Source organism: Balaenoptera physalus, assembly GCF_965194825.1.
Source record: "Balaenoptera physalus genome assembly, chromosome: 20".
In the NCBI taxonomy this organism is placed as follows: domain Eukaryota; kingdom Metazoa; phylum Chordata; class Mammalia; order Artiodactyla; family Balaenopteridae; genus Balaenoptera; species Balaenoptera physalus.
Genome location: NC_138901.1, coordinates 19,437,374 through 19,457,972, shown reverse-complemented (window position 1 = coordinate 19,457,972; position 20,599 = coordinate 19,437,374). Strand labels below are relative to the sequence as shown.

The following is a 20,599-nucleotide window of genomic DNA, read 5'->3' as shown; positions in this document are numbered from 1 at the left end:
GAGAACTGAAACATTCAAGATCCTTTCTTTTGAGGAACAATTGTAAAATCTCTGAATGTTAACCATGAAGATTGGGACTGCCACAGCAAACTTTAACTATTTGAGGGACTATGAGGAAAGGAGGAATTGATATTTTTTCATAACCCTGGAAGGCAAAGTAAGAACCAGTGGGCTCGAGTTACAAGAAGTTAGATTTTGTCAACGAGGAAGAATTTTCTAACATTTAGAAAAAAATGTATAGGAGAAAACAAAGTGTTAAAGGAGAAGCTGGGGCTTCCCTAGTGGCGCAGTGGTTGAGAATCTGCCTGCCAATGCAGGGGACACGGGTTCGAGCCCTGTTCTGGGAAGATCCCACATGCCGCGAAGCAACTAGACCCGTGAGCCACAACTACTGAGCCTGCGCGTCTGGAGCCTGTGCTCCGCAACGGGAGAGGCCACGATAGTGAGAGGCCCGCGCACCACGATGAAGAGTGGCCCCCACTTGCCGCAACTAGAGAAAGCCCTCACACAGAAACGAAGACCCAACACAGCCATAAATAAATAAATAAATAAATAAATAAAATTAAAAAAAAAAAAAAAAAAAAGGAGAAGCTGGACTTCATTTGTCTGGAATGTTGTCAAAGGGAAATCATGTATTGGAGTCAGACTAGAAGACCTCTAAGGTCTTTCCAACTGAGGTTTTACTAATTTAGACACCAGGCACCAAGTATCCTATCATCTCTTGTTTTTAAAGTTGCCAATTATGTGTAAGGAAGAACACAGGACAAAGAGGGATGAAACATACATTGTGTTCATACACAAATGCAAGTTGATATCTCATATAAAAGGGAAAATGGTGTTTTTCTATTTTGTGAAAATGGATTTCTTTTCCTAGTCTTTTAAAATATACAAGCAGAATTGTTTAATGCTTCCCAATAAATCTAATAAATTGAAGCAGAAGTTCAAAATTAACAGCCACAATAGTTTATTTACAATTGAACTCTTTATAAGATATTTACAAGACAACCAATTTTACACATCAGAAATGGTATCAAAAGTATGAATTACAACACAGACAACAATATGAAATGGGCATAAAACAAAGCTGAAGTGGACAGACAAGCAATTTCTCTTTTTAATTTATTAACACTAGCTTAAACTTTGTTAAGGAAAGAAACAAAGAACTGTGTTTTAGGAGAATTGCAGGTCCTTCAGTTGAAGATTGAATTTCACAGTGTTGTATCCCATGTAGGGAAAAAATAAGACTAATTTTCCCCCCACACTTCAACACACTGTAATTTTGCTCTTGGAACTTTGCTAATCTACTCTCCAACCTCCTTCTCAACAAAACTTCAACATATCCAAATCAAAGGAGAACTGATCTAGAAGAGGGGACAATAAAATAAGAGGTCCTAGGTAGAGGGAGAACCAAGGAAATAGAATCCACTTAAGTCTGGCCAGATAGCACCCATGGATTCCTCTTAGTCTAACTCAAGTTCAAAATCTGGGGAGTCTGCTGGATAGGCACAAACATAAAGGCTAAATTTGCTAATGCATATCCAAATTAGGAATCTGACAAATGCTGAAAATCAAGAAGAAACTGAGAGGAATCAAGGAATAAAAGAGACACTGACTGGTCTTTTTCTTCTTGGGCACATTATAAAGGAACATAACATAGGTCAGAGTAGGAAAGCCAAACAGCTTGCCATATTAAAATGATGGAGAACGAAGAAAATCTGGCCCAGTTTTTCTAGAAATCTCCTTCCTCTCCTTAAGGTGTGAGATGAGAGCCCCTAGTGGAATAAGTCCTATTTCTCTCTACATTCTTGCTGCAATGAAGTTCACAGCAGGTTCCCTTGTGGAGAGCCCACTCTCCTAAGCAGATGGAGTTACAAATGAAAACCCATAGTCACACACACACACACACACACACACACACACACACACACACACAAACACACACACACACACACACAAAGGAGAAATAAGAGCAGCAAGATCATCCAAGAATACTACATGTGCTGCCGGAGTAATTCCTTTAAAAGTCAAACTCGGGGAGCACAGATCAACATCTCACAAAAAGCTTTAGCAGTGGGAGGCCCCTGAGGAACTTTTTTCTTCCCTTCCCACAGTGGTATCCCATTCTCTCATGCTCCACTGATGGGCCGGCCACACACCCTACATACCTTGGCTTCTCCTCTAAAAGTGCTAATAATCTGGGGACATATTCTCTTCAAGGATAAAAGCCCCTACCTTCTAGGAGATTAGACCCCTACTTGTTTTCATACAATAGTCCAGAAGACTAAAGAAAGGCAATTCCTATATATTTAAGACCAGAGGTCTTGGCTCTATTTTCCTTCCAGATAGTTACAGGGATCTTACACTGAGACCAAAGTGGCCTGGAGTGCTGTCCTGAAATTCTTTTAACAAAATGGGGGTGGGGTGGGGGGTAGGGGGGAGGGGGGAACTAAGATGGTACACGTACAAATCTATTTTTACAAAATGAACGGAGAAGCTCATTAGGTACATCTGTTTGTTTCAAGATGTAGACATTTGCCAGCCAAAGGAAGCACATATTTCCACACACACCCCCACCCTCCCTAAATCTCTATCCCACCACCAAGAGCTCAGCTAAAAGGATAAAACCCAACTAAGGAATACTGGAGAAGTGATGTGACACAAAGACATCTATACAGGATCTGGCATGCCATCCCCAAACACCAACGGCTTTTGTTTAGAGCCATAACTGGTCCCAAACTTACCATCCTCATTCTCTTTTCAGAAGATTTTATTCTTTGAGGGGTGGGAGAAGAAATTCAGTTACCCATTAACTAAGAAAATAATCACAGCCAAACATCCCTTCCCACATGGCTATATCACAGGATAGTTTTAAGAGAACTGTCTTTTCAGATATTTATCTACCAACTCTCCAATCTCTTTTCTACCCTGTGAAGATGACTTGCTTCATCACGTCACTTGTTATTCCTCATCTGGTCCTTAAGCTCATGGTGAGGTGTTTTGTTTTGTTTTGTTTTGGGGTAAAAACCATTATACTCACACTATAAGGAAGGGTATACCAGGGCAAGACGAGTGCCATGCAGGCACAGCTCTAAAGGCAGGGGTTGCTTCATCTTCCAAAAGTCTAATGAAGAGAGCCCTTTTACCCTTTTAACATAGGCAAATGTAGAGAAGCAGCCCCCTGAAGCTTCCAAATCTGCCATCCTATAGATTTAGCTTGAGAGTTCATTTCCCCAAAAAGGGAAAAGAAATCCCAATCACCCTCCATAATTCACAATTAGCCCAGTGAAAGAGTATTTGTGAAATCAGAGTGATGAAAACAAAACCAAGATCAGGGGAGTATGGAAGGGCATTACCAGCAAATGATAACATACATGAGGACATCGGTCACATATACAGGTCTCTGCCACTCTCTGGGAATGGCATGCTACAACTATCTGAAGACAGAAGGTTCTTGCCAGCACAGCTATTTCCTACATGTCCGATGAGGTGTTTGCTTCTTCTGGATCTCCAACCTGCATCGGCTACGCTCATCCAACCAGGGCAGCTCAAAATTCCTGGCAAAAAAAGGATACGGAAATCAACCTGCAAGACTAGAAGAAACTCACTATGGACATGAGACTAACTCAAAAAAAGACACTATGCCTTTTACCACTCCTAGCCCTGACTCCCAAGTCCCAAGTTTAGAGTGTCTTTCCTGCCTCAAAGCCAGAGCAACGGTGTGCTATTAAAGTGATTGAATAATCTATTTCTAATTCAAAAAGCAATCCTCCTAATTCCTGGCTTGGGAATCTTATCACTGCAAAAACTAGTGGCCCAGGCAGCCTCACTTCTGTCAAAGAGCCATGGCTATCCCTAAGCCAGCTATTCCACCTTATGTCTAGGCTTTCATGAAGTCTGGAAGGGAGGTGAAGCGCAGACTACCTGAGAGATGAGGGGAAAAAAACTTTATACTTACTGTGGAGTTAGTTTTGGTAATGGTCGTCCAAATGCTACAACAGGCAAGAAGGGGGTAATCATCAAACTTTCAACTACGGAAGAAAGCCAAATGGAACCTTGTTAGTGACACAGATGGAAAATGTCTAGCAACTATACCTGTTCCAAAATACTGCATTCATTCAGAGCAAGTTGTATCCTGGAGCCTTGTACTCTTTTAGATAAACAAAACTTACCATCATCTGGCTCAGGGAAAAATGAGGTAACCTCGGGCTCAGATTCCTGAATTCCTTTCTTTTTATACATTCTGAGCTGCAGTCGCTGTAAAATTCTTTGTTCCCTGATCCTCTGAATATCCCATCTGGGAAAAACAAACCAGACAAACAAAACAAACAAACCCAACATTACTGAAAACCAGCTCTATAAAGGCAACTCACACAATCCAGATGCTAGGGAGATCTTTGCTGAGTCTTCTAGATGGGGGAAGGGGGGTGGGGCGGGGTAGGGGGGTAAAGAGAACTGCCTGCTTGGTTAGGGAAGAGCTGTGTAGGTCTGGCAGTCTAGATCATGCGTTGGTGTTCCCCAGAAGAAAAAGAGGCCAAACGTGTATAACAACCACCACTTCAAACTCTGATACTCAACCAATTGGGAAGCCAGTAATTTAAAAGTATTAAGAGCTCCAGAGCTCCCCTCAGCATAGATAAGAGAGGTCAGGGTCCTATAAGGGCTCAGTTGTCCCCAGAATGGACATCTCTAGCCTCACCTTTTCCTTCTCTTCTCATCCAGCTCCAGTTTTGCATGCCGCTTCGAAAACACACTGTCATCCAGGTTCTGTGTAAAGAATAGCAGCTGATAAGCTACTTATCACCGTGTGACACGTGTATACTCATTTCCAGCTTCCAGGAATGTAAAATCTTTCACCTTCAGGTCCCACCTGAGTCTGTGAGTTCTATGGATATCATAGGAACCTCCTGGTAACAGAATCAACAAAACATAGACTCCTTTCCCCACCCCTACCCTGTAGAATCTCCATATTCCAAAATCATTGCTATAATTTTCCAAGGTGAAAGTCACATCAAACTGAAACAACCCTTGAGACTGCCACAAACCCTCCCTACCTCTATACTTTATAAGAGTCTGAGTTTAAAGTAAGTATCAAACTTTTAACAGTCAAATGAAGTTGGAATATATAATTCTGTTGCTGAGTGGTACACGCTAACTTTTCTACTTAGCGTGAAATCTAGCTTTGTTTTGAACATTCCCTAGTTATTTATTTTTTAATAAATCACTTAGCCACTCTGGACCTCAGTTTTCTCATCTATACAACAAAGGAGTTGGACTAGATAATCTCTCAAGTTACCTTCTTGCTTCAAAGTTCTATTTAACCCATCCATACAGTTACGATGACATATTCAAGTAACAGCCCCATTTCTATCTGTCTCTCACTCCCTTCTACTGACAGGTCTTAGGTACCTACCTCCAAAAGGTCTGAAGGATTTGGGTCCCTTAGAGGCTCTACTGAGTGGTCCCTCCAAGAAGGAACTGGAAAGAAAAAAGAAAAAGAAAAAGAAAGGGAGGAGGGGTGGAACCATCCTTAAATCCAAGGTCACACAACCTACTATTCACTAGGACAAGAGGTCTCTCCCAGATGAGACAAAGTTACCAAGTGATAGGAGGCCATTCTATGGCCTCGCCTGAAGCCATATTCAGTGTCCTTGCTATGGTATTAAAAGAACCTAAAATGCCATTGCAGTCTGCCAAACACAGGATCACAAAAAACCCTACACCAATACCTGACAATTCACATAATGGATGCTATTGCAGTTCCTGAAAAACAACTGAAATTGGTAGTCATTTGGAAGTCTATAGTGTAATCATACACCAAGGAATCTCACTCTCCCCCATCCAACTGATGGGGAATGCAGCTCCCAACCATCCACCGTCCCACCAACCCCCACCCCAGGCCCAGCCAGCACAATTCCTATTCTACTCACCAGCCAAGACTGAAGTTTCTCCTGCAACACTTGATGGCATCAGACACCCTAAATAATGCAGGAAAGAAGAATCACCTCAGTGTAAAAAGAAAAACAGCCCGTCACCCAAAATGGAGGAAAGGATCATCACTGAAGTTCTCACTAGGAAGCCATTTTGGTTTTTTGAGTTGTTCTTTTGAGAATTTCTCTCTGGGGGAGGGGAAGAGGGAACAACAGACAAAAGAAAAGAAAATAAGCCCACCACTTTTTTTTTTTACACTGAGACGACTTCTTTTCTTCATTATTTAGGGTGGTTTCCCTGCAACAGTTGATGGCCAAGGATATCAAACCTTAAACTCAGAACATGGCAGGTGAGTAAAAGTTGACCCTAGTTTTCAAATAAAAGATCAGTGTTCTCAAAACTTACATATGTAGTCTTCTTCAACAGCTCCCTCCTCCCTCCAAACAAACTACCTTGCTGGTCCAGCCTGAACAACATGCACAAAGACTTTGGCTTCCTTAAAACAAGCCATTGAGACTTCCTCTTGAGATAGGGGCGTCAAGAATAAGGATTCACACGTTTATTCACAACTCAGGGTCCTCAAAGGACTGGGATTCCCCCCATCAGACTCTTTCTGTACTGCTAGGCCCACAATATTAGAGGTGTTCGGAATTTTCTGTACTAGGGCAGAAAGGGTTTTCAAAAACAGCCAGTCACACAGAACAGCTCCGGACTAAGCCATTTCCCAATCCCGGATGGGAAATTGCTTCACGGTTTCTCTTGTTACACAGCATTGCCATGGCAGCAAGAAGGTTAACCATTAAGGATGAACCTGTTCAACTGACTGAACCAACAAAAAACCTGAACCTAGATCAGGGTCCTGGTCTATCTCATGTACTCAAGTGTAAGGCCTAATGAATTTTAGATAATTCAGAAGAGTAATCTATCTTCCCCACTTAATTTTGTCACCAGAACAGCCAAACAAAGCCTGGAGAATGCTCTTGTCTTACTGGAATGGATTCCCATCCCCATCCCTACTAGGGCAAGACACAGCGTTAGAAACTCAGGGCTGTGACTCTATCCAAGGCTTCCCCACCATCACCCCGGAGCACCCGCTGTGACTGTCACAGACTAACATTACACGATTGAAGGCACATTCCAGTTACTGGTTGATGTAGGAGATAGGGGAGCATCTCTGTGTGGAAGCCATGAAGAAAAAAAAGGGAATGAAGACCAAGGTCCCATACCCCACACCCATCCCAAGCAGCTCAGATATCCCAAGATAGTCCTTATTGTTTGAAAAATAGTTTGTAGACCATTTTATTTAAATATATGAACAACCAATGGGCTACTGCAATCCAAGTAAACTCTTCACATTTAGAACCTTTGTGAAGTATCGTAAGATAAAGTAAGACTGTTGGTCTTTGGCAGATTCCTCCTGCCCCCCAGACCGGGACATAGAGATACAGATAAATGTTTATATAGTTAAAGAGCGGAGGCCCAGGTGAAATTCCCCACCCCAAGCTGGCTCCCCAACCCAAAAATTACCATTGGCCCCTGAGAACACCCAAAGACCACCCTCCCAGGTTTCACACAATATCAATTGCAGGAACAGTCGTGCATGGCAAAGTATAAGTTCTATGCACTTCACAGCACAGAAAACCCTTCTTTCAGAGGGCATGCAAGTTGCCGGAGATTACACCCCCAAGTCTGGTGCTCTTGTGATGAGCAACTTACTGGCAAACACATCTCCCAGTGTTGTAAGCAGGCAAATACATTGAGCACATTTTGCTGTAATTCCATCTATTTGCAATGCCTGCACAGTGTCTGTCTCTGGCTGTTAACTTACTCATTCTTGACAGAACTCTGCTTTATTGATTGCACTTTTTTAAAAATGCCAAAGGCATTTTCACACTTGTTAGCTTGACCGCCACCACTAGGGTATAAGAGCAAGTGTTCTCTATGCCTTACTTGCTACAGTCTCCTCCTTCTTTGGAGAGGATTCCCGTAATGGTAACGGTGATGGGGGAGGCTGGTGCCAACGACACAAATACATTTCTGTGGTGGAAAGGTACGGCAAATCTTCTATCTCACTTGAGAAGGCTTTCTCCTTGGGATGGGTGCTGGGTCCCTTCTGGGGAGTCGAGAGTCTTGGCGGGGTGTCCACTGAAGACCGGGGCTTTTCTGGAGTTTCTTGGCTCCTCAATTCACGTTTACAAACAGTTTCAGATAAGGAACCACAGGGTTCCTCTTTAACAGGAGAGTGCTTAGGAGTTTTTGTTTTGACTTTTGAAAATTCAGGAGCCAGCTTTTTAACAGGAATCTTTCTTTCTGTACTTCCAAATGGGGATTTCCTATTAGATAGGGAAGAAAACATTATAGAATTTATTGACTCTTGAATAAAATCTGATTTGATTACATTTTGGGGCAAGAGAACTAGCTTGCTTCAAAATAATCAGTATTCAAGTATCTAAATATCTGGGTTCATTTGGCTGTCATGAGCAGGAACAGCCTCACGCTTAACAGTATATATAATAGGCCCTTAGTAAATGTTTGTTGAACAAGTGAGCTTCCATGCTTAAAACCTCTACTAGTATCCTACTGCCTACTAAATCTAAAAAGGTTCCTATTTTATTCAAGATCCTTTACCTAACATTAGAGGCCTCTACTTTGTGGCCTGTTTCATTCCTGTCAACCAGAGACCAGTCTCTTACTCCTACCCCCCCAATCCTATACCATGTTAATTACAATCTCTATTTCTTTTTTTTTTGCTATCTTCTGACTCTCTTTCTCCCACCAGTCTACACACACACACACACACACACACACACACACACACTTCTAGAATGCCAACTCCTCTCCTTTTTACCAATCTAAATTCTATACTTCTTTTTCAAGATCCATCTCCTCCTTAAAGTTTCACTATTCTAACGCACAATAATCTTTAATCTCTGAATAGTTTGTATCACTGTTGTCTATCTGCATATTTTATTGCAGTTGAATTCTGAGTTTTCAAAACTTATGCCATCCTTATAGCTAGACTAATCTCTTTGAGTCCAAGGACACTTAGAGCTTACATTTTAATGTCTACCAGTGCCTGATGCAATGAAGGAATTTAACACTTCCTAACTTGAAGTGAAGGGCTATAGTTTTCTTTAAGAAACTCAGCTGTCACATTTGTTGCCCACTCTCTTTATGATGTACTCTGCATTCTGTAGTTACTACTGTGACCAAAATGTTCCTAACAGACTTACATAGTCTGCGCAAGAATGTTTCAAGACAGTTTCTCAGCACAGAAGACCTCATGATTCAAGACATAGTTCTATTAAAACAAATTCATAAGTCCTAATCCCTTACTCTCAGTCACCGGAAACAAGTAACCTCATGTCCAGACAGTGTAACAAAGTTATCAGCACACCTTTTGTGTCCCTTTCCACTCCGCCCACAGGAGAAAGGCTTGGGAGGCAGAGTCTGGGATGTCTCGGAAAGCTCCGGCTGGCACTCCAGTTTAATTTTCTCAGATAGCTCCGTTTCCTCTCTCTCTTCAGTTTCATAGCCCTGAAACAGCTTGTGCCTTTCCTTCTCGTTATCCTTCTTTACCAGCTGCATCCGCCTTTCCATACGTTCAATCCGAGCAAGGAGCTAAAAGAGACAGTGGCAAAATGCAGACTTGAAAAACAAAAAAATTAAACACAGGTGCTTAGCCCCATTTGCGAATCAGTATGGTCTTCTGCCTCTTTCCATGAACCATAGCAATTCAACTTATTTTTAACAGGCAGACATTAATCTGAATAGATTTTCTTAAACACAATAGAGAAGACAAGGTACACTGCTTAATTTTAGAGGCTAACCTAGTTGGGGAGGGGCATGGGGGAATTTGTAGTTCATTCTTCTGAAAGAAAATCCTCTTCACTGGGAGGGGCCACAACATGCCTTTTAAATGGCACGGTCTCTGCTACTGCTAACCATGTGGCTCCAAGTCAGTTTGGGAGTTTCCAGAATTAACCTTAATGTTCTTTTAGGAGGCCCTAAGGTTCTCCAAACACTATCCTCTCTACTTCCACTCCAAAACGCTATACACAAGGACAAAGTCCACACAGGACATTGAGAAGGAATTAAAAGCTCACACAATCACAGTGCCACTAGGGATTGCAGTGTTATTTGAAGGCGGGTGGGGTGGGGGTGGGGAGGTGCCACCTAAACAATGAACACTCAATTTGGAAGAATTATAAAAGAACCAGTACCCATAAATCCCATCAATCATCAAATATACATATTGCTTTGCATTTGAGATAACAAAAAAATTATACCTATTTGTCTGAATATTGAAAACAAAGTCTTTTAATTCTAGTTAAAGGGAGGAACACATAATCAAACAGAAAATGTAAGTCTATTATCATTGAAAAGTTCACTTTAAAATGTTCTGAGAAAAGATGCCAAATGTGCTACTTATACTCTATAATAACAATTTTATTTGGGTTAGACAGTGATATTAATGTTGACTTCATTACATCCACTTAGCTGCATAGATTTCATGAGAGGCCAAACAACAACTGGAATAAGAGAAACAAGCTTAAGCATCACTAAGACTGCAATACACAACAGAGGCAATGAATGCCAAGTTCAGACTGACACTCTATCCTTAACTCACCCCGCTTTTCCTGCCTAGGAAAGTCTGCAAAGGGGCCATTACCTCAGGAACTGAACAGAAACCTCCACAATCAGCAGAGAGCCCCTCTGTCAGCCACATTCTCATTTCATCTCCTTCTGTTTTGATTCACAGCCTTAACATTACTTAAACACGGTTTGTGGGTGACATTTCCTTGACTTCTTCTCCTTCACTGGTCGTTCTCTTCCCGCCTCCCCCCGCCCCCAAATAAGGACACGATGTGTTGTAATTACAGTACCATCACACCCCTAGACTGCAGTACAGTAGCTGAGCAGTGCCACCTCCATGTTGAGTAACTTCCACAAATCAACACCATGAGATAATTTAATGAGACCGGCCCCAGCTCCCATTCCACCTTGCAGAATGCATTCTCCAATAAAACAGTCGCTGCCTGGAGAGATTCATTTGGAAAGCAAACAAAATGAACAGCCCTCTGCTCTCCTGCTCAGCCCTTGGCGCACACAACGCCAGAGAGGGAGAGGGAGAGGGAGAGGGGGAGAGAGAGAGGGAGAGGGGGAGAGAGAGAGAGAGAGGAAGAGAGAGAGAGAGAGAGGGAGGAAGAGAGAGAGAGGAAGAGAGAGAGAGACTGCTGCAGCCTGAACACAACAATTGTAGAAACCATGTTTATTTTTAGGCAGCTGTAAGGTATGCTAGCACAGTAATATCCCACCACCACAGCTTTCCTGATATCTGGAGGAATATGTTTTAACACATAAGGTGCCCTTAGCTACTGCTGCAGTAAAAACAACCCTATATAGTCGTGCTCCTCAGAAGTACAAAGAAATAATAAATGACTTCCCTACTACCTTAAGATTCTAATACAGGGGAAAAAATTTTGGTCTACTTAATACATTTAATACGCTTAATTTCCCCTGATGCCTTAAAAACCTTCCAGCCTCTAAACACCATGCTTATACAAGGGAGCTGGTTAGCAGGTCATGTTTTATAACTCAGATTCGTATTAAAAACTGTCTGAAATCAAAGGTGATGATTCTCTTAATATCATTTTAAAAAGCTGTAATAGGGTTCCACCGTGAATCACCTCGACCCCTCTGCCCATTAAAAGACCTACTACTCTGTCTAAAGATGCTAAAGCAGTGCTTAGAGCAACAGCTGTTATGGCCCTCTCCTCCAGAATGCATTTCTAACGCAAAGCTCTTTAAGTTAACCCCTTCCATAAAGCCACCACATATGTATCCCACCTTTTCATTTTTCAACCCCTCACAAATCAGGTCTTTTCCCACTCTAAACGTCTTTCCCACACGTCTGGGGCTGTCATTTTAAATTAACCCTTTGGCACCTGAAACCTCCCCTCCCCCTCCCCCTGGGAGGTTGCCCTTTAACCCCTCCCTCCAACCCAACGTGTCTGTGGGCCTGGCTCCCAAGGACCCGGCAACTGAGAAGACTCCTTCGCCGGTGGCCAACCTCCTTACCCCTAACCCAGGGATACCTTAACCTCCTACAGCCCCCTTCCCCCGAGCATGCGCACAACTCGCTCCTCGTCCCGAACGCAGATTAACCCCTCCCGTACCGTGTCTCTCTCTGACTTCAGCTCCTCGATCTCCTTCTCCTTGGCCTGCAGCTGCTGCTGCTGCTGTTCGATGAGGTCCAATTGCAGCAGAAGGATCTGTTTGAGGCAGGCGGCCTGACTGGAGGCTCCCGAGCCGCCGCCACCCCCGAGAGGGCTCTTCCTCGTACTCTTCCATCGGCCCTCGCTGGCCGCCAGGGTCCCGGCGGCGGCGGTGGGCGCGAGGGGTGGCGGCCCGGGCAGAGGTAGTGGTGGGGGTCCCGCTGGGTCCGAGGCGGTGGCACCTGGGGGAGCCGCCCCACCCTTGTCCCCAGCCCAGGGCGTAGGCTCTTTGGCCGCCGCCACGAGAGAGCCCGTCTGAATGGGCAGCACCGCCTGATACTTGGGTCGGGGACTGCAGCCGGCTCCGGCTGCCGCTGGCTCCCCCCCAATGCCAGCTTGTTTGGTGGCCGGGGGCGGACAGGGCAAGGGCACCGAGCCGCCCCAGCTCTCTTCCTGCTGCCCGGGGGCCGCCCCGGCCGGGAGTAACAAGCCCCGGCCCTTGCCGCCGCAGCCGGCCGGGGAGGGCGCAGGGCTCCCGCCCTGGGAGGAGGCCAGCGGAGGCCCCGGCTCCTTGAGCTTACGGTGCCGGGGGAGGAAGTGGGCTTCGGCCGCCCCGGGCTCGTCCTCGGGCCCGCCCAGCGCCGCAGCTCGCTCGTAGTCCAGTCGCTGCTCAGGGTTGCCGCCGGCAGGGGCCGCGGCCGCCTTGAACACTGCGGATCTCATGGTCATAGTGGTCCGGAGCAGCGCCGGGGACCGAAACGGAGGAGGGGGTGGGGAAGGGGTGAGGTGCGGGGGGTCGAGGACGGAGGAGGGGGAGGGGAGTTTGGCGGGCTCGCCTCAGCAGCGCGGCAGCAGGCCTTGGCTAGCGCGGCTCCTCCGGGGCCCGGGCGCCATCCCGCCGGCGTGCGGAGAAGTGGAGGCCGCGGCTGAGGCCCGCCGCCGGCCCATGGGGGCCTCGCCGCCGCCTCTGCTGCCGCCGCCGCCGCCTTCGCCTCAGAGGCAGGAGTTCGCACCCAGCCGCCCCCGAGCTCATCCCCGGAGCTCGCTTCGGCCCCCCCTGGCCCGGCCGGGCCCGCCTCGTCTCCCCACCCCACACCCCCCCTTCCCCGCCCCGGCCCCCCGCCCCGGAGCTCTCCTCAGCCGCCCCGAGCCTCCATTTTCCCCCCCCTCCTCCTCAGGAGGGGGTGGGAGGGATGGGTCCGCCCAAAGCCCTCCTACTCCGGGAGGGGGTCTGTCGCCTCCCCCGGGGGTCTCCGGGCTCGGGGTCCCCCTCCCCCACAGTCACCCCCGGCGCCTCAGCGTTTCCCTTTAAAAAAAACGGAGTCGCTCGGAGCCGCCACAGCCGCAGCCGCCGCCGACCGGAGGGCGCATGCGCCGGGAGGGAAGCGGGCGGGAGCGAACCGGGAGCTGAGAGGAGGGAGGCGGGCCGCGCTATTGTGAAAGGGGCCGCCGCCGCCTCTAGGAGGGCGGGCAGGGGGCCGCGGGGGCCCCGGGCGCGGGGGGCCGGCGAGGGGAGGCCGGGGATGAGGGGCGAGGACCGAGAAGCCCGAGGAGCGGCGGGGTGAAGGTGGGCTGCCGGAGGAGGGGCGAGCCGGGGGAGGGTCAGGAGGAGTGAAGAAAGGGCTGGGGCCATGACGGGTAGAAGGCGAATGCGGAGGCTCCTCGGGAGAGAGGAGCGTGAGAGAATGGAGTTGAAAGGAAGGAAGGGGTCGTCGGGAGGCAGAGGCGCCCTCCGTGGAAGTGTACCGAGCGGTCCACGTACCCTGCCTGCGCTGGACTACCCCTTCCCCGGGCACCTTGGCAACCGGCCTGGCCCTCGCCGGAGGGGCCCAGCGGCCCCGCACGCCTCCTGGACCAGTCAGGATGCAGGCTCCTGTTTGAGCCTACGGGTGTTTCCTGGGCATAGAATTCTAACCCTCCACCCCCAGCACTCCCCAGCAGCCCCACACTGGTATGGGAGAGAATGCAGTTCTTTGTCTCTAAGGGATCCAGGCCAGAAACGGAGGGGACCTCTGGTTCCCCGAGGGAGGAAAATCCATGATGTCTGCTGCCTAGGGAGTTGTTGCCCCCACCTCCCTGGAATGAAGTATTGCCTACTACCGACAGTTCTTTCCCAACGGCCATCTCCCCAGCCTTCTTAAGTCGCTTCTAGCATCTTCTGGGGGTTCATGAAGGATTGAGGCAAAGGAAGTCTCGGAAGGGACCTTTACCTTTACCGGGAATAGGAATACTTTAGGGTATTCTCCTATGCTGAGCACTTTGTCCTCTCTCTTCAGTGTTCATTTTGTGTGTCTGTCTGTCTTAACTTACAGGCAACTTTAGCTAACAAGTCCTCACAGAATTTCTCCTGGAAAAACTTTTAAATAGTTTTAATTGATTGTTTTTCTTTTGTGTTGAGGTGGGATTTTTTTTTTTTCCAGTCTGTGTGGAGATGGAGATGACTAACATTCTTTGGCCTAATGTGAAAACCTCCCCAAAACACAGAGCACTGGAAATTTTAAATAAATGGGTGCGAATATGCTAAGAAGCCAAGGGAGCCCCAGCCCTCTTCTGCCAGACTGTATGGCCTCAGATCTGCAAGGGGAGTACTGGAGTTAGGGATACCAGTGAAGGAGGTGTGTGGCAGGAGGCATATAGAATAGTGGTGATCTTTTTCAGTGTCGAGACTTTCCATACTATCTCTACACTGGCAACTCCTAAATTTATATCTTCTGGGATCATCCCCTCACTCCAAAATCATATATTCAGCTGCCTAGGAGACATATCCACTTGGATGTGTAACAGGCATTTCAAACGTACCTCTAAAATCACACTCCTGAATTTCCCTCACCCAAATCCTGCTTCTTCTACAGCCTTCCTCTCTTTCTCTCTCACTCCACATCCAATCAGTCTTCAATCCCATTGCTCTTCAATATATATATATCCAAAATCACACACCTTTGCAACATCTCCACAACTTGCACCTTGAGTCATAATCTGTGCCATAATCGTATCTCACTTTTTTATTGCAGTAACCTTGTAATTAGTCCCTCAGTTTCAAGCTTTACTTTCCCCCACTTAAGTCTGTTCTCAACACAGCAGCCATAGTGATTCTGATAAGATATGAGGCAGAACATGTTCTTTCTCTGCTCAGAACCCTCTCATGACTTCCCATCTTACTTGGAGTAAAAGCAAAATAGTCATTGTGGTTTGTTGGATCTGGCCCCCGGGACTGCTCTCTGACTTTGGCTCCTACTACTCTCCCCCTTACTCACTCCCCTCCTGCCACACTTGCCTCTTTGCTGTCCTTCAAACACACCCAACATGTGTCTGCTCAGGTCCTTTCACTTGCTGTTCCCTCCACCTGGGTCACTCTTTCTTCAGATAGTCACGTACCTTCCTCTCTCATTTCCTTCAGCTCTTTACTAAATATCATCTTTTCATCATGCCTTCTTCTCTGGCTACCCTGTGTAAATGCACAACCTCTTCCAAATACCCTCCCTTGCCTTTCCTGCTTTATATTTTTCATATACTTATTACCATCTGAGATGTAATTGACCTTGTTTATTGTCCTCTCACACTAGAATGTGAGCTTTGTGTTTTGTTCACTGCTGTATCCTTAGCCCCTAGAACCATACCTGGCACAGAGTAGGCAGTTAATAAATATTCATTGAATGAGTAAATGAGCTGTTTATATTAAGAGAAAGCATGTACCCTTGACCTTTAGCTTGGTTGAGAATGACAGTCTTATAACATTAATAGAGTGTAAAAATTAGTGAAACCTAGGGGAAAATAAAGTTGTCTAGAAGCACAGAGAAGATAGAACATACTCTCTGGAGGGAATTGAGGAAGTGACAACTGAAGTGGGTCTTAAAGTTTGAGGCCATAGGAGGACATTTCAGACAGAGGTGAGAACATTGCCTAGGCATGGGATAAAAGGATGTGTTGGAGTAAATAGGAGAAGTTGGCTGGACTTTAGCTTGGATACTGGGAAGTACAGGGGATAAAGCAAGCAAGGTGTGTTGAGACCAGATTGTTAAGGTCTGAAGGCCCAGTTAAGAAATGGATACAGTCGACCCTCCATATGTTCAGGTTCCACATCTGCAGATTCAACCAACTGCAAATTGAAAATATTCAGGAAGGGACTTCCCTGGTGGCGCAGTGGTTAAGAATCCGCCTGCCAATGCAGGGGACACAGGTTCGAACCCTGGTCCGGGAAGATCCCACACGCCACGGAGCAACGAAGCCCACGAGCCACAACTACTGAGCCCGCGTGCCACAACTACTGAAGCCCGTGCACCTAGAGCCCATGCTCTGCCACAAGAGAAGCCACCGCAATGAGAAGACTGCGCACCGCAACAAAGAGTAGCCCCCGCTCGCCGCAACTAGAGAAAGCCTGCGCGCAGCAACGAAGACCCAACGCAGCCAAAAATAAGTAAATAAATAAATTTAATTTAAAAAGCTGACCATTAAAAAAAAAAGAAAATATTCAGGAAAAAAAATTCTAGAAAGTTCCAAGAAGGAAAACTTGAATTTGCCGCAAGCCCGACAATGATTTACATAGCATTTACATTGTGTTAGTTACTATAAGTAAACTAGAGATGATTTAGAGGATGTGCGTCAGCTATATGCAAATATACGCCATTTTATGTAAGGGACTTGAGCATTTGAGGACTTTGGTATCCTGAGCAGGGTCTTGGAACCAATCCCCCTCGGATACTGAGGGACAACTAATTTATCAGCCAAGGTGAAACATCGAAGGATTTCCACCAAAGTGTGGAATGATCAGATTTGTGTTTTTGAAAGCTAACTTCAGTATATCTTTGCACCGAAGGCAGGAGGCCAGCTTGCAGGCTGTCAGTCCAGGTGAGAGATGATGAATGATTAATCTAAGGCTTGAGAGTGTAGTTTTCACATTATTAGTAATTTGCAGAATTTCTTGATCGACAGAAAGTGTGAGGAGGGGGTGAGGGAGAAGGAGGACTTTGTGGTCAAGATTTCTAAGGTCAGGCAGATGGCAATTCCATGAACAAATTGCATATGTTTTCTTCCTCACTAGACAAAGTGTGGTCCTGGACTGGCATCACCAGCATCAGCTGGGAACTTGTTAGAAATGCACATTCTCAGGCCCCACTCTAGACCTAATGAATCAGAAACTCTGCAGTGGGACTCAAGCAGTCTGTGTTTTAACAAGCCCTCCAGATGATTCTGATGCACCTCAAATTTGAAAAACACTGCTCTGGAGTCTATACCAGGACCTATTCTTCAAGAGCCACATAGTAAGTATTTTAGGCTTTGACAGCCGTGGAGTCTCTTGCACTATTCAACTCTGCCACCGTAGCACAAAAGACAATGTGTAAATGAATGAGTGGTGGCTGATGATGAGTGGTTAATCTAAGGTACCAGTGGTACGGGGATTTAGAGGGAATGACAGGTGGCAGACTCATTGTTTGAAAGCAAAGGCTCTGGGGTGAGGCTGCAACCAGCGATCACATTCCCACCATTTTATAAAATTTTATTTAGGAACACTGAAGTTTAAATTTCATATGTTCTCATGTTTCATGAAATATTATTTTAGATTTTCAACTATTTAAAAATACTTAGTGGGACTTCCCTGGCGGTCCAATGGTTAAGACTCCGCGCTTCCAATGCAGGGGGGAAGGATTCAATCCCTGGTCAGGGAACTGAGATCCCTCATGCCTCTGGGCGTGGCCAAAAATAAATAAATAAAAAACAACACACACACACACACACACACACACACACACACACACACACTTAGCTTAGCTTAATAGAGAAATGCAAATCAAAACTACAATGAGGTACCACCTCACACCAGTCAGAATGGCCCTCATTTTTCTTTTTTTTTTTTTTTGGCTGCATTGGGTCTTCGTTGCTGGGTCTTCGTTGCTGCACGCGGGCTTTCTCTAGTTGCTGCGAGCGGGGGCTACTCTTCGTTGCGGCGCGCAGGCTTCTCATTGTGGTGGCTTCTCTTGTTGCAGAGCTCAGGCTCTAGGCGCGCAGGCTTCAGTAGTTGTGTCACGCAGGCTCAGTAGCTGTAGCTCACGGGCTTAGTTGCTCCGCAGTATGTGGGATCTTCCCGAACCAGGGCTCAAACCCGTGTCCCCTGCATTGGCAGGCGGATTCTCAACCACTGCGCCACCAGGGAAGTGCAAGAATGGCCATCATTTAAAAGTCTACAAATAAATGCACCCATGTAAATTAATGCAGGGTGGCTTAATACTGTCATTTACTCAGAGATCACATACTTCCTATTTTGTGTATGTTAAAATGTACTTTCGTGAAATGATAGTGATAGTACACAGCAATTGGTGGTGGGTAGTTTTTTAATGTCCTTACTTGGCAAAATAAAAAGCTTACATCAGTCCCCCACAATTTTTTTTCCTGAAAACTTTACAGTTCTGAAATCCAAAGTCTAGGATTTCACTGCTCCAGGCTAAGTAAACATGCTTTTCTCCCCCAAAGCGAAAAGGCTGGAATTTTTGATTTGAGGTCTGATCTTCTTGATCTCAATTCACAGGATGAGGTGGATAGACCACCAGAAAACTGAAACCTGGGAAGAGAAGCTCTCTAAAAAGGGAAGAGAATTCTTGCTTCCAAACCATTAGGTTCTAAACTGTGATAATCCCTGAACTAGGACATATCTAAGGACGTGAGATATCAAAGAGTAAAGGACAAGAGGGAGAAAGTGGACCTACTGGCTGAGAAGGAGCCTTAGGAAAACCATAGGACCCATAAATCAAGTCCCTAATCAAATCTCTATTTCATCCCTAATGGGATAATGACCATTCCCATTTGCCCTCTGGCTAAGTGTATGGATGTAGTTGAAGCCAACACTTTCACCATTCCTCTAAGACTTTTTGGAATGACAGAATTCTGTTTCTATGACCTACATTCTTTGAAGGGAATGCCTATAGTGTGGAAAGAGCATGTAGCAAGCCTTTTTAACAGTCTGGGTCTTGGTTTCCCCAGACCAAAAAGAAAATTGAAATAGATCATCTTTAAGACCGTATGAAGCTGTGTTTTCCTATTAAGAGTGGGGCCGAACTAGGTATAGTAAAAAGAGACTTGTTTTGGCTTCTTCCCGGAGACAGAGTACTCATCTGGGCGGCTTCCTGAGGCTCTTGGAAAGGTAAATAAAGACGGGTTGCGTGGCTGGCATTAACGCAGCTCCACATGGCACCAAAATGAGACCACGGGTGGAGAGGCCACCTTTCCGTTTTTTGGGAGGATGGGGGATGGGGAACCAGCATGGAGCCACAAAGGTTTCCGGCTCTGAAGCCCTGCCCCGGCTCAGAGCTTTCTGGCAAAAACCCTGTTCTGCGTTCCAGGCCTCCGCGAGCAGGATGCTCATGTGCCGCTCCCCTTCTCCCCTCCGCGGGGGCCTCTCCGCAGGACACACCCTCCCTGCTGCCTTTCTTTCTTTTTTTTTTTTAATAAAATCACAACTCAAATTCGGCTATTTTTCTCGTTTTGCCAGCCCCGCCAAAACTTTCAGCGAGTTCCGCCCACTCCACGTGGACCTCCCTTCCCTGGCCCAGCAACCTCTGCGAGGACCCCACCCCCAACACGTGACCAATTGTTATATTTCCTTCTTGGGGTCCTTTTTCGCTGGCACCAACTAACGACTGAACAAAAGTGCCCCCTTCAGGGTGAATGTGGAGCCGCAGCCTGGGGAGGAGAGGAAAGTTGACTGAGGACTGGAGTACAATAGGGGAACGTGATTGCCTCTGCTTAAAATGATTTCAAAACCGTAACTCCCTGGTTAATAACTTTAAGGATAATACAATTAAAAGATGAGGCAGCTTTTGCGGTAAGCGGCCTGAGGTGACCTCTAAAAATGGTTCGCTATTTACTTGACCCAGAAAACCCCACAAAATCATGCAAGTCAAGAGGTTCAAATCTTCGTGTTCACTTTAAGAACACTCGTGAAACTGCCCAGGCCATTAAGGGTATGCATATCCGAAAAGCCACCAAATATCTGAAGGATGTCACTTTAAAGAAGCAATGTGTGCCATTCCGTCCTTACAATGGTGGAGTTGGTAGGTGTGCCCAGGCCAAACAGTGGGGCTGGACGCGGGGTCGGTGGCCCAAAAAGAGTGCTGAATTTTTACTGCACATGCTCAAAAATGCAGAGAGTAATGCTGAACTTAAGGGCTTAGATGTAGATTCCCTGGTCATTGAGCATATCCAGGTGAACAAAGCCCCCAAGATGCGGCGCAGGACTTACAGAGCTCATGGTCGGATCAACCCATACATGAGCTCTCCCTGCCACATTGAGATGATCCTTACTGAAGAAGAACAGATTGCTCCTAAACCAGAAGAGGAGGTTGCCCAGAAGAAAAAGATATCCCAGAAGAAATTGAAGAAACAAAAACTTATGGCCCGGGAATAAATGCTGCAAAAAATAAATGCAAATAAAAGTAAAAGCAGAGTGTTGGTTGTTTTAATTA

At 46.1% G+C, this 20,599-nt stretch overlaps 1 protein-coding gene and 1 pseudogene across 4 annotated transcripts; one reads left to right on the top strand and one right to left on the bottom strand.

The window, feature by feature from the left end:
* Positions 1 to 947: 947 nt before the first annotated feature.
* On the bottom strand, positions 948 to 13,197 carry MSL1 (MSL complex subunit 1). 2 transcript variants are annotated; one of them, XM_082441157.1, is made up of 9 exons: positions 12,108 to 13,197; positions 9,326 to 9,549; positions 7,879 to 8,261; positions 5,928 to 5,975; positions 5,411 to 5,475; positions 4,697 to 4,764; positions 4,170 to 4,294; positions 3,956 to 4,028; positions 948 to 3,554 (listed from the first exon to the last, which is right to left on the bottom strand). In XM_082441157.1, the coding sequence occupies exons 1-9, from the start codon at positions 12,873 to 12,875 to the stop codon at positions 3,464 to 3,466; spliced, it is 1,845 nt and encodes a 614-aa protein (XP_082297283.1). In that variant the 5' UTR covers positions 12,876 to 13,197; the 3' UTR covers positions 948 to 3,463. The 2 variants fall into 2 exon arrangements, with proteins under 2 accessions (XP_082297283.1, XP_082297284.1); XM_082441158.1 differs by lacking the exon at positions 5,928 to 5,975.
* A 378-nt stretch (positions 13,198 to 13,575) lies between these two features.
* LOC309650153 (large ribosomal subunit protein uL22 pseudogene) lies at positions 13,576 to 20,580 on the top strand (annotated as a pseudogene). 2 transcript variants are annotated; one of them, XR_014268696.1, is made up of 3 exons: positions 13,576 to 13,713; positions 17,185 to 17,404; positions 18,667 to 19,600. The product of XR_014268696.1 is annotated as a large ribosomal subunit protein uL22 pseudogene (transcript). The 2 variants fall into 2 exon arrangements; XR_014268694.1 differs by lacking the exon at positions 18,667 to 19,600 and adding an exon at positions 19,627 to 20,580 and having other exon boundaries at positions 13,582 to 13,713.
* Positions 20,581 to 20,599: the final 19 nt, after the last annotated feature.

Bases quoted from the DNA above. Each gene is read 5' to 3' on its own strand.
- MSL1 (XM_082441157.1), bottom strand. From the start codon at position 12,875: ATGACCATGAGATCCGCAGTGTTCAAGGCGGCCGCGGCCCCTGCCGGC. The intron at 5,976-7,878 runs GTAAGGCATAGA...TGCATTATTTAG, and splicing joins GAAGGAGGAGACTGTAGCAA to GGTGTCTGATGCCATCAAGT. The intron at 4,295-4,696 runs GTGAGGCTAGAG...TGTTTTTCCCAG, and splicing joins GATGAGAAGAGAAGGAAAAG to ATGGGATATTCAGAGGATCA.